The sequence below is a fragment of the Panthera onca genome, chromosome B1 (assembly GCF_046562875.1).
Source record: "Panthera onca isolate mPanOnc1 chromosome B1, mPanOnc1 haplotype 2, whole genome shotgun sequence".
NCBI lineage: Eukaryota > Metazoa > Chordata > Mammalia > Carnivora > Felidae > Panthera > Panthera onca.
In genome coordinates, this window is record NC_138342.1 from 168,928,756 (window position 1) to 168,942,207 (window position 13,452).

The 13,452-nt window shown below is 38.0% G+C and overlaps 1 protein-coding gene across 2 annotated transcripts in view; it reads left to right on the plus strand.

Moving 5' to 3' along the window:
* The first annotated feature begins 306 nt into the window (after nucleotides 1-306).
* XPO7 (exportin 7) overlaps nucleotides 307-13,452 on the plus strand; it is a 40,311-nt gene continuing 27,165 nt past the window's right edge. The window contains exons 1-9 of one of the 2 annotated variants that reach the window (XM_081795623.1): nucleotides 307-380; nucleotides 909-1,055; nucleotides 3,100-3,193; nucleotides 3,780-3,946; nucleotides 5,226-5,318; nucleotides 7,986-8,090; nucleotides 9,472-9,637; nucleotides 10,217-10,290; nucleotides 11,961-12,080. In XM_081795623.1, the coding sequence (XP_081651749.1) occupies nucleotides 360-380; nucleotides 909-1,055; nucleotides 3,100-3,193; nucleotides 3,780-3,946; nucleotides 5,226-5,318; nucleotides 7,986-8,090; nucleotides 9,472-9,637; nucleotides 10,217-10,290; nucleotides 11,961-12,080 (987 nt within the window). In that variant the 5' untranslated portion in view covers nucleotides 307-359. The remainder of the gene's footprint in view (nucleotides 381-908; nucleotides 1,056-3,099; nucleotides 3,194-3,779; nucleotides 3,947-5,225; nucleotides 5,319-7,985; nucleotides 8,091-9,471; nucleotides 9,638-10,216; nucleotides 10,291-11,960; nucleotides 12,081-13,452) is intronic. The other variant, XM_081795624.1, reaches the window with a different exon arrangement.

A 13,452-nucleotide genomic window follows, 5' to 3' on the forward strand; every position in this document is an offset into this window, starting at 1 on the left:
CCAAACCATTTCTTTAAAGACTAACAGATGTTTGCCCTCCTCTTCAGTCAGTGAGAGGTGACAGTTAAGTGCACTCTTACAGGTTTCTTTCCTCTTTGCTTCTCAACACTTCCACGTTCAGTGGAAGTAGACTTGCATCCCTTTGGGTTCTGACTGAAGCACACACCCATCCCCTTCCTGCCTCCCTGGAACTGTTTCAAGATTTGGAGAGAAGGGTTTGTTTGGGGGCGTTTCCCTCATCTTATCTCCGTCTGAGCATATGCTAGGGTTGAATCTGTTTTGACCCTTCCACTTTAAATTTGGAGCTGAAGCACGAGTTTAAAGTACAACAAGAGAAGAGAGTCTGCTGAACTTTAAACATGAGGGATCCAGGGAGGAAGGTGCGTACATGCATTCTGAAGCTTTCCCAGAGAGGTTGTCCATCTTTATTTATTCAGACACAGAATTGTAAGCTAATAACTACTAGGCAAAGGGAAAATATTTAAAACTATTTAAAGATGTGTGACACATTGTGTGTTTATGTGCTTAATTTTACAGGAATGCCTCTAGTATTGAGTTTTGAAATTGATGGGAGAGCAAGTAAATTCTGAATTTTTATTTGAAAGCCTTTTGGAAAAGCTTAGGAGGATGGTATTTGCAATGAAAAATGTATTGTTTGTGATTGATCTTTAAGGCAATGACTAAAAAAGCATAGATAGACATTTTAGGTATTTTATCATTTTGTCTTCTAAAGCATAAAATTTTTAAAAAGCTATAAATAGTTATTATTAGATAAAGGTCACCCAGATTCTCCTCAGAGTTGAAAAGCAAGTCTCTCTCCATTGATTATTACTTATCTTTGTCTAGTGGCTTTGAGGACAGTACATTGTGTGTATAGACTGATTTCTTTCTTGACTGATCTTTTCCAGAGCCTGGCCCAACTCGAGAATCTGTGCAAACAGCTCTATGAAACAACAGACACAACCACTCGACTGCAGGCAGAGAAAGCCTTGGTTGAATTCACCAACAGCCCTGATTGCCTGAGCAAGTGCCAGCTGCTCCTCGAAAGAGGAAGTGTACGTAAGGCTTGAAAAATCCTGTAGGATCAGAGAGGTTTAGGAAAATACATTCTAAGTTTAAGGGTGGACTGGGATAAGTTTTGTTCCTTAATTCTTCTAGGTACCTCTGCCTCCTTAATTTCACCTTTAAAAAGCACCATAGCCAGCTGCCTGGTCGACAACAAAAGGACACACAGCCCCATCAGGAAAATCTCACTGAAATATATCTTGTTCTCTCATTTTTCATCTTGAATCAAATTTCTGGGACTTTTTTTTTCCTGTTTCTCACACTTAAGTACCACCTCATATCCTTTACAAAGAAGACAGACCTTTCTTACCCACATAGCCCGTGTCACACAGCGTACAAGCTCCCTGGTCACCTCTGTTCTTCCTCCTCTGTACCAGAGTCACTGCTTACTGCCTCAGAGGGGTTGGGGAAAATCTTGACAACGAAAACTACAAGAAGTTACAGTTTTTAAGAAGGGAATCAGAGCTCCTTCCAGCTTAAAAATGGCAGTGTGGTGATCAATATAATGCTGTTAATGAGACATAATTTGATTAAGTTAACATTTTAGGCAAGATGGAGATCTTAGGAAGGGAAGGGTAAGAATCCAACCAGGGTATCATGAAAGGGCACCGAGAGTCAGAATCCCGACTAGCAGCAAATATCTGAAGGTTACAGAGACCCGGGTCAGAGGTTGTAGAGTGCTCTGCTCTGCTTCTGCATGTAGTGTTTTGTATATTGCTTTCCAGTCGCTCAGTCTTAGGATTGACCCACTTAGATTTGTATATTTGTGCTATGGGAGATGCACAACCAGCTCTTACAGGTGACTCCCACTGGGGCCCCACCCTATCGTATCTGACATCGTTAACTCCAGATCCTCACGTTGACAGTCAGTAAGTAAAACAGGCTGGAATAAATTGGTGCAATACTAAACACAATTATAGTGGATGCTTCCTTCTAATCTCTATTGACTTCTTAGAGTGACCTAGCAGATTTATTGGAATTATGTGTGAAAACCATTTAGATGTTATATAATGTATAGTTACATTTATATGCTCTATTCTGCAGTTAGAGTAACCTCTCTTGCGTTATTAGTGATTTGACACACCTGCTGTAATCAGTTAACCCATGTTCAGGGCTGTTGAGTAAAAGTCACATGTCAAGTGATTTTTTTATAGATTTTTTTTTCTTAAGCATAAAGTTTTTTATAACTGGTGGCATTATGCAGTGCCTATGGATAGCCTGCTGTCTTAAGGACTTTTAGTGTCGTGGGAAATTATCCTTAAACCTTAATTAAATTGTTTTAATAGTTCTGAGTCTGTCACTGTTACATGACACTATTATAATAGAGCCACATGGAAGAATTTGTACATGGCTCCCTTTTATACATTATGATCAGTTAGAATACTCTTGATTCTCCATAAGGTTAAAATTCATAAAATCCACATACGAGAATATGATAATGCTATTCCCTTGCACAGGGCATAATTTTTCTTTCTCATAAATAATTGTTATAAATTTACTTTAAAACTACCATATACATTCTGGAAAGCTGTATCTGATGGCTAGTTATGCTGCTGTGAAGATAAAAGTTTAGGATTAACTGTACAGCTTAATGTAATGACTTCCTCTAATGCTGCTTTTTTTTTTTTTTAAACTTTCTAATGGTATACTACAGGAATATTTTGAGTTGAAACTTTTTGAAGCATCATTATAACAAGGCTTTTGACTGAAGATTTCTCAGTTTAAATAAGAGATCTGTCTTCTTAATATCTTTCTGAAGTGACCCCCTCTAAGTGATACAGAAGTGGCACTGGGTTCAGTTTATCAGGCCATTCACTTCATACTGCCTTGTTCGTAACTGAAATCAGTTAAGTGAACACGTACTATGTGTGGGACTCGTTTTTCCTGAGGCCCTCTAAAATGCAGAGAAACGAAGAAAATGGCAAAACTGATTAATTTTTCTTCAATCTAAGCATAGATATCCAAATAAAAAGCCTCATGACTGACTAATTCAATAAAATTGAATTCTGAGTCTTTTCCCCCCTCTTTTCACAGTCCTCTTACTCCCAGTTACTGGCAGCTACATGCCTTACAAAGCTTGTATCACGCACAAACAACCCTCTACCATTGGAGCAACGCATAGATATTCGTAAGTAGAGAATTATCAGTTTTTCCCTCAAGAAATTAGTTTGTTTAATGATGTGCTAATAATAGTTAAATTCGTGTTGCTTGTTTGATAATGTTCTGAAATTGCTGAGCATAAAAAATATATAGAATCCAGGTTTTTTCCAGAATTAGGGGCCTTATATAATTATTTCTAGATAAGTCTAAGTCCTCCCTTTTGTCATCAGGGGGACAGTCCTGTCCTTTGTCATCAGACTGTTTTGTTCAGCCTTTACTGCCACTAATAACTAAGAAAAAACAACTGTTAAGGATTTTGAATTCTGTGCAGACAAGCTCAGTACATTCAAGCTCAAGTACATTCAGAACGGCCATACTCCAGGGTCTTCATTGTGACAAGTATAAAATCCTGAATTGGAAAGCCTAGTAATCTTAAATTCAAAGTGCCATTTTCTCAGTAGTATTAAGAATTAAGGGAATACAACAAAAACAAGAGTTACAGGAGGTTTAGGGGAAATAGTCTAAGTTTACCATTCCTCAGACATTTCGTATATTTAAAGATGTTTGCCCTTCCCTGGCAGAGCTTGCTTTATGTGACTTTTTTTGTTTTGTAGGGAACTATGTGCTCAACTACCTTGCCACTCGGCCAAAGTTGGCGACTTTTGTGACGCAAGCGCTTATTCAGTTATATGCCAGGATCACAAAACTGGGCTGGTTTGACTGTCAGAAGGATGACTATGTCTTCAGAAATGCAATCACAGATGTCACAAGGTTTTTACAGGTAAGATGTATATATCTGATGTAATAGGAATGTGAGAAGCAGCTTGCATACGCATATGTAATAAACATTACACATTTAAACATTACACAAAGTGGTATTATCTTATACATTCTCTTCTGTGTCTTTTTCACCTTTAATATGCCTTAGCTTTGCGTGTTTACACGTCAGCACAAACTCTGTTCCAATCTTAAGGTACCATAATTTAGTTAACTAATTTCTTATATAGGTGGGCATTTAGTTTAGTTTTATATTTTGACTGTTATGTAAACACTTGAATGAATATCCTAGAATATATATACCTGTCATATTTGGAGTAAGTGTGTTTGAAGGGTGAATTCCTAGCCATGGAATTATACAATCAAAGGGCTATGTGCGTTTTTGGCTGTCAAAGATACTTCCAAATTATCCTCAAAAAAAGTTGTTTCCTACAGCAATTAAAGAGTGTCTGCCTTTCTCCCGTACCTTCACCCTGCGAGCTCAGCTTTTTAATTTTTCCAATTTAATAGCTAAAAAGAATTAGTATCTCAGCATTTGAGTTATAAATGAGACAAAACAAAATTTTCATTTGTTAATTTACTACCTATTTTCTTCTGTGAACTTCCTGTTTATATCTTATGTACATTTTAAAAATCTGGTTGTCTTTTTCTTATTGTATGTAGTCTCTTTGTAAATTATGTTATGCATTCATTTGTCACTTATCTTAAATGTATTTTGCCAGTTTCTCTTTGTATAATGGATATGAGGTAATACGAGTATTTTTAAAGTACAAAAGGCCTCAATGTTGATAAAGGCAGATTTAGCAGTCTCCCTGCATGACTGCTAGGTTTTGTGTGCTGCAAAGCAATAGTTTTATTTTATTTTATTTTATTTTATTTTATTTTATTTTATTTTATTTTATTTTATGTTTATTTACTTTTTGAGAGAAAGAGAGAGACAGAGGCATGAGCAGGGGAGGGGCATAGAGAGGGAGACACAGGATCCCTAGCAGGCTGCAGGCTCTGAGCTGCCAGCACAGAGCCCAGCATGGGGCTTGAACTCACAAACCATGAGATCGTGACCTGAGCTGAAGTCAGACACTCAACCAACTGAGTCAGCCAGGCGCCCCAGCAAAGCAACAGTTTTAAACTGCAATTCCTTGCTACCTTATCCAGGCAGTTTTGATAGCAACACAGGATTGTGCCATTTCAAAATTGTGAGTGCACTGCCATTGCTGAAATCAAGCTGCACATCCCAACTTCTACCTTATGTTTTTGTTTTTGTTTTTGTGTTTTTTTTCCAGGATAGTGTTGAATACTGCATCATTGGCGTCACAATTTTATCTCAGCTAACCAATGAAATTAATCAAGTAAGTGCTACAGCCTTCCTCATTGAAGTAAGTGCCATATTTTTTCTCAGTATTGGTGTTTTCTGCTATGTGTGGGATGATCTTTTTTGGCAGTTGTGTGCTTTTGCGGTAAGTGATTAATGCCCTTTGAAACAATAGTTCCATTGGGTTTTCCTCTGTAAGTGCAACCTTCCTCATTCTTAATGTCCTGGTCCTCTTCTGTCTCCAGAATATTTGATCCTCCCATCAGCTAGCTATCCTTGCTGGAATTAAGGTTCATTGTGAGAGATGGGAGGAACAGTCCTAAGTCAAAACGTTAATGAAACAATTGTTAAATGAGTCCAAAAAAGGGACCACAAAAGTGGAACCAGAATATTTGTGTGCCACTTCTGTATACATTAGTATGTGTTTATAATCATTTAAAACTCAGTTCCCATGTGCTATTAAAGATTTGTGAGGGGATCTTTTTAGAATGCATAAAACATTGTGCTAAATACCAAATAATTATTTGAGTATCCATTGACGTTATAGATTACTACAGAGGAAACACCAGTGGCTTTCTTTCGCTCTGGCTATTATTTTGGTAGTCATTTACTTTTATATCCGGCTAAAATTTTATAATTATTGAACAGGCCAGTATTAATATTAATTGTGACATCTCACCCTTCGGTTGTCAGCTGTTAATTACATTGGCATCACTGTTGCTATGGTGCATATTTATGCAGACATTTTTATTAACCCTGAGAAATTTTAACTGTTAGTACTACTATAAATGCATCAGCTTACAGCCATTTAAAATCTGGAGTCCATATTATATTCTATGTCACATGTGATCCCCACTGTGATCAATCATTATCAAAATAATAATAGCTTATACTTTTGAGTGATTACTATGTGACAGGCACTGTTCTAAAGACTTCACTTATATTAACTAATTTTATTCTCACAGTAGTCCTGTGAGGTAGGTACTATGGTTGTCCCGTTTTCTATATAAGGAAACTGAAGCACATAAAGGTAAATAATTTGCCTAAGATGTCACAGTCAGCAAGCAAAAGTATCTGAATTTGAACCCACATAGTCTTATTCCAGAACCTATGCTCTTAACAACTAACTTATTAATGTAACTGCTATTACCTTTGTGGTAGTAGTAAAGCATGCATTAACTAAATACAGAGATTGTGGAGTTAATGTTCTCCTTTTTGGGGGTGACTGGGTGGCTCAGTCAGTTAAGCATCCAACTTTGGCTCAGGTCATGATCTCATGGTTCATGGGTTTGAGCCCTGCGTTGGGCTCGGTGCTGACAGCTCAGAGTCTAGAGCCTGCTTTGGCTTCTGTGTCTTCCTCTCTCTCTAATCCTCCCCAACTTGTTCTCTGTCTCTCTCTCAAAAATAAATAATAAACATTTAAAAAAAATTTTTTTAATGTTCTCTTCTTTGAAGCTTGGCCCCACAAAATACATTAATGTTAATATTTTTAAAAAAGAAAACTTCAAACTTTTGTCTTTCTTAATGGAAATGTGTGTAATGTACTTAATGTAATTATTCTCTATTATGATCAGCATACTTGGAATATGGTACATAATCTAGCAATGGAATAATATTCAAGACATTTATGATGACACAGTGACAGTGAAGCTAGAATTGGGGAATATTTTGAACCACTATAAAATTCAATTTTCTGTTGGGTTTGTGTTTTTTTGGGGGGAGGGGATTGTCAGATTTAAATCAGCATTTTTCTGTCTAAGTTCGTGTTTGAACTTAGAAATAAAATCAAGGGAGGGGTGCCTGGCTTGTTCAGTAGGAGGAGCATGTGACTCTTCATCTCATGGTCGTGAGTTTGAGCCCCACACTGGGTGTAGAGATTACTTATAGATAAAGCGTTAAAAAAAAAAAGAGAGAATCAAGGGGAGTGCTGCATTACTCTTTAATGAGCCCCCTCTTGAATGAGTTGATTGGTCTATAGAAGAGATTTAAGCTTTCGGTAGGTGGTTGGACTAAAAATTCCCTTGGTAACCTTGAAATTCCTTTGTTCCCTTACTGAAGTGTCTGTGTGTCAGAAATAGAGGGCATACTAAAGAAGCCAGCGATGGAGTCCTTAACCACAGAAACCTTTAAAGTTTGGCTGAAAAGAGAAGAACAGAGGAAAAAAATGAGAGACCAATACAACCATTCAATTTAAGTGCTCACTTCTGGGATAGAGACTACATGTTGAAATAGGTTAGAGAAGGCAGAGAATGTTGTGGGCTATTGTCAGTTATCCTAAGTTCATGGTTGTTAGTTAATTAATGACTGTTGTAGAAATTCTATGGTAACTTTAGCCCTGAGCAGATTGTTTACCAAACCCAAGCCTTGCCACTGTCTGTTTCTGAGACTAAGCCACAATACAACATGCTAGTAATTATTAGCAATATCTGCCAGCAGTTTGTTAAATTTTACCCCCTTGTGCAGAGGAAATTAAAACTTTGCAGTGGAGATACTCATCTCTCTTTCCGTCTTCCATCTGTAAGCAATAGACAGATCCTGGCTAGCTGTTAGCCGCTTATTGTCCTTTGCATCCTCTTACTATACATAAGTTAATGGTGATTTAAACATTAAAAATGTATTTTGTATATACAAGTTGGTTTTATTGGAAATCCTAGTTTATTTGAAGTCTGCATGAAAGTTTTTTTTCTTTGCAATTAATTCTAAAACTTGGATTGGTTTATTTTTTGCACAGGCAGACACCACCCATCCTTTAACCAAGCACAGAAAAATAGCCTCTTCTTTCCGAGATTCATCGTTATTTGATATCTTCACACTTTCCTGCAATTTACTAAAACAGGTAAGATTGTAGGTTGGGTCCTCCTTCCTAGGCCTCTTTGAAAGGATGAGAATGAGTGGGGACCTGTTAGGGGTCAGCTCCAAGCCAACCCCTTGAGAGTTGGTGCAGCCCTTTAACCATCACGATCTCTCCTACGACACCTGCCTCTGAGATGCGGAAGAAAGTGGCACGCTGACCACTGACATTAGGAAAAGGATTGGAATTGCCCTATTTCAGAGCTGTTCCCCTAAGCAAAGCACAGTAAATGAACACATATCCCAAGGAATCTAGTATAGCACAGAATTTGGGACTTGCTGTTTGCTTTTTTTATACGCACATAAAATCTCCCTTCATGGAGTAAAGGCATGTTAGCTTTATGGTGTTTGGATTCTTAGTGCTCTGAAAGTAGGTTCAGGCTGCATTGTTAGCATACTGAAACAGGCCAGCTCCCCTGCCCCCTGCTGAGTTACAGGCAGCAAATAAACAAGCAACATCTGTAAGGAAAAGTAGATTTTGAATTTTTAACATCCATTTAGATTTCATATCCTGAAGGGGTAGACAGTTATCATATAAGGAAATTACCTGTTTTAAAGCAGAAAATTGGTGTTGTGGTTCATTTATGGATAGAGTTGAACTAAGAAAACAATGCTCACCTATGAGTTCTACACATTTGTAACAATGTGTAAGGAAGCTTCTCTCTGTAGAAAGCTAAATGGGATTAGCCTCTGGCTGTTTGTTTTTGTTTTGTTGTGGGGGGGTTTGGGGGAGTTGGGTTTTTGTTTTTGTTTTGTTTTTGTCTTCAGTCTCTTTTTCCATTATGTGTCAACTTTTAGAAGCAAGTTTGGATTCTTTCTGTTGCTCCATTTAATGATCTTCATCTTCCTCAATTACTTCATTCTACCTCAGAATTCCCAAACAGTCCTCAGGTTGGGCAAGCTGCCTGGCAAAAGCTGTTGTACCCCCTGGAGGGGAAAAGCTTTGGAGAAAACTGAGGATTGACTCCTCCCCACTGATACTGTCAAAAACAGTTAGCCAGCCGGTCACTGAGTTCACAGACGCTATCCAGAAATTATTAGGATCTCATAGCAAATGGAACAACCACACATCCCATATTGCTTCAGAATCCCTTGTGGTCACTGTGTCTACAACATGTAAAGGATAAGTGTCCAAAGAGGGAGGTCTTTAAATACCAGTTTCATGTTTTTATAGTAAATAAGGATCTAGGATTTTCATAGTGACGTTAAGGTGATGGAAGTACAGCGTCTTTTGCAGGGGAAAACTTGCTTTATTGAGTTGAAATACTGCCCTCCTTTTCTGGCTTAACAGCCTTCTCAGGAGTCTGGCAGCAAGCTGGGAAGAGAGGAGTGATTGTTTGGGGCTCATTATGTGGTCACTTTTACAGGCTTCAGGAAAGAATCTAAACTTGAATGATGAAAGTCAGCATGGCTTGCTCATGCAATTGCTCAAACTCACTCATAACTGCCTAAACTTTGATTTCATCGGCACTTCTACTGACGAGTCCTCAGATGACCTGTGCACAGTACAGATCCCCACCAGCTGGAGATCAGGTAACAGAATTTTACCACCTGGGACAGACTGCTGCTGCTCAGACCTGCACAGCGTCTGTGGGATGACAACCCTTTGCTTGTTGTTAGAGACAATTTAGAAGGTCAGCATCTGCCTTGATAAAGTGAGGAAGAGGTTGTTGGAGGAATCTTACAGATCCCTCAGCCTCAGAGCCTTTTTTTAGTTACTGGGTTACTAACGAATGTAACTTTGACCTTCCTACATTAATCACCTAGAGACCTCTGTGATCTTACTCATTTGACATAATTTCTAGCTTTAAAAATGAAATAAAAGAACTTGTTCTTATTCTGTGTTCTTTAGGATAAAACTTGAACACAGTCCTGATTGGTTTAAGTTCTCTGAGAGTCAGAAAAATGAATCTGTCTCTTAGAGGAGCTAAAACCTAGTTCTCTAAAAACAGCAGTGAGGGAAACAAAAAGCCCCTCTTACCTTGTCACTTTGAAAGGAGGTAAACACTGGGAGATAGGAAAGCAGGGAGATGTCCACTGATACATAGTCCCATGTGTACCACTGGCAACGAGCAGACATACTCAGTAACGCACTCCTTTGTCTTTTTCCAGCATTCTTAGATTCTTCAACTCTGCAGCTGTTTTTTGACCTGTATCATTCCATCCCTCCTTCATTTTCACCTCTGGTGAGTCAGGACCACAGTTTCTAAAACAAACCTACTTCTAGAAAGTAGCAATGGTGAATGAGCCTTATGCTTGTTCATTTTGTTGTATAAAATCCTAGAAGCAAGGCATAGAAATAGTGGGGGTAGTTATCTAGCCTTTTGTGGTAAAGCTTGTACCCTAAAGGTTCTTGCAGTAAAGTCTTAACTTAATTCTCTCTAAATTTATTCCTGTCTAATGACAAATTGCTGCAGATGTCAAGCTCTTTTGGTCTTATCTTGAATCTGACTTTATACTATACCTCAAATCACAGGCTGGAGTGGGAGGGTTCACCTTGTATTGTCTAAATGAAGATGATCCTGCCCAAGAAAAGTTTTTAAAATCCTCAGGCACATGTTACATAGGTGATAAATGGAAGCTGTAAGGGGAAGACAAATTTGTATACTATCCTGGACAACATTTGAGGGCTCTTGGAAGTAATGCATTTCTTCTTTAAAGCAGAATAATTACCCTCCTCAAATCTCAAAATTATCCAGGTCCTAAGAGATACTGGTCTCATATTTAAAATTGTTTGGTGTAAAATGCTACTGTACGAAACACACAAATAAAACAGGAAAGTAATGGATGTTTTGCATAGTTTTTCTACAGTAGACTGTTTCCCTGGTTATTATGGTACTTTTCCAAATGTAGACCTTTGCTTTAGTAGAAACATGAAACATTGCTGTTTTTATCTTTACGTTTACTTCAGGAAAAGGTAGCTCACTCAAGAGGGGTAGTTAGTGAAAGGACTATTTGTAAAGATATGTGGGCAACGTTAAGGGAATCCAACAAGGGGTGGTGAGGTGCCATACACCCTTAAGGGAGTACAATAGTGGGGAGCCCTTGGGGGCAAGAGGAGAAAACCCTGGAAAGAGCTGAAGCTGTGGCTTAGGGGAGGGCTGGACAGCAGAAGTAGGGATACTGCCAATCATGGCCCAGCCAGGAGTTGAGAAGGGGTGCCTCTCTCTTCCTGCCCTTAATCTCCTGCTAGAACTTTCCAGTGGTTGAGGCCTACTAGAGGCAAGAGGGCAGTGGAGCTTGGCTCTGCTTAGTTAACAGAAGTCAGCTTCTGAAGGAGTAGAGCAGTGTGGAGAATGATAGAAGATACAGATCTGAAGGGGCAAACAGTGTAAATATCTAACATAGTGGGGAAAGAGAAGTGTTTTCAGTATAAAGCCTGGGTTTTTTTAGGACACAGATATAACTTGGTTATTTCATTATAGCACTACATAGCAAAGCCTGATGAGCCAAAATTCTTCATGAAACAGAGAAAACCAAATCTAAAACTTTACTTAAACTATGAATTGAATGATATTTTAAAACCTTAAATACATATCTTAACAAGAATCAAAGAAGCCGGTAGGTGGTCAAAGAATAATACCTAAGTGAATTTCTAAACTCTGGATTTAACTAGTTGTTATGGTAACTTGGATCTAATGGGGTTTTTTTTTCTTGTAATAAAGCTGTTTCCAATATCCTAAGTTGCATCTTCCTGAACTTTTTCTACGTCATTGAAATGGTAGCAGGGGTTGAAAGGAAAGAATTAATGGCATATGTAAGAAGAATATTATAGGAGGGGAAGGAGGGAAAAGATAATATGGAATAGCCATATCATCTTTTTAATCAATTGTGTTTGGATTGCATCTGCTTTTAGGTATTATCCTGCTTAGTACAGATTGCCTCAGTCAGAAGATCCCTGTTTAATAATGCAGAGAGGGCCAAGTTTCTCTCTCATCTTGTTGATGGTGTTAAACGAATACTGGAAAACCCACAGGTAAGATTTTTGAGGATTTATTTTTATTTGAATAAATACATACATATATATGCTGTTGTGGGGGTGGGGGTGATTAGTATATGCCTATCTGTTAGGAGTCAGAAGGAAATCCGTCTAGAGGCCACACTTAGCAGAAATCCTAGAGAGCAGTTGGGTGTGTCATTCTTCAGAAGGTTTAAGTGAATCTGTATCTGTAGGCAGTTTCTTGATCCCAAACGAGGGATTTGTATGCTCTCGCTTCAAGAATGCAGGACTTATACAGGAAAAATAGGGAGAGAGCTAGTAATTTTCCCTCAAGAAATGTGGTTTTTGTTTTTGTTTCTTTTTTTTTTTAATATACATTATTTACCTAAGTGTATAGGGCTGCTTTTAGGTGGGAAGAGAGATAAAGTGCTTTTTCTAATATATACATTCTGTAACTCGATTGCCCTTTTTGTCTTTTTCAGTCCCAGAGATTCAGCCAACACCTACTTTTCTTAAAGTACCACTTCTCTACACTAGGAAATACCATACAAGCATTTCATTTTTAAATATACTTAGTCCTGTCCCTCTGTTTAAAAAAAAAAAAAAAATTTTTTTTTTTTTTAAAGTTGAAGTATAGTTGTCTCAGAATGTTACATTAGTTTCAGATGTACAACATAGTGAAACAACTCTTTATGTTATGGTATTCTTACCTCAAGTGTAGCTACCATCTGTCACCACACAACACTACTACAATACCATTGATTATATTCCCTGTGCCGTACCTTTTGTCCCTGTGACTTATTGACTCCATAGCTAGGAGTCTGTATTCCCACTCCCCCTTCACCCATTTTTGGTCATCCCCACAAACCTTCCTCTCTGGCAACCATCAGTTTGTTCTCTGTATGTATAGGTCTGTCTCTGCTTTTTTTTGTCTGTTCATTTGTTTTGTTTTTTAGATTCCACATATAAATGAAATCATACGGTATTTGTCTTTCTCTGTCTGCCTCTCTATATATATGCACACACATACACACACACACACACACACACACACACACACCACTTTTCTTTATCCATTCATCTGTCACTGGACACTTAACGTTGCTTCCATGTCTTGGTTATTGTGTTGTATATGCTGCAGTACACATAAGGGTGCATATATCTTTTCAGGTTAGTGTTTTTGTTTTCTTTGAGTAAATACCCAGTAGTGGAATTACTATATCATATGGTATTTCTGTTTTTACTTTTTTGAGGAACCTCCATACTGTTTTCCACAGTGACTGCACCAATTTACATTCCTCCCAACAGTGCATGGGAGTTTGTTCTTCACCACATCCTCACCACCATTTGTTATTTTTTGTCTTTTTGGGTCAAGATTTTTTGTTTGGTTTAAAGTAAGCTCTACACC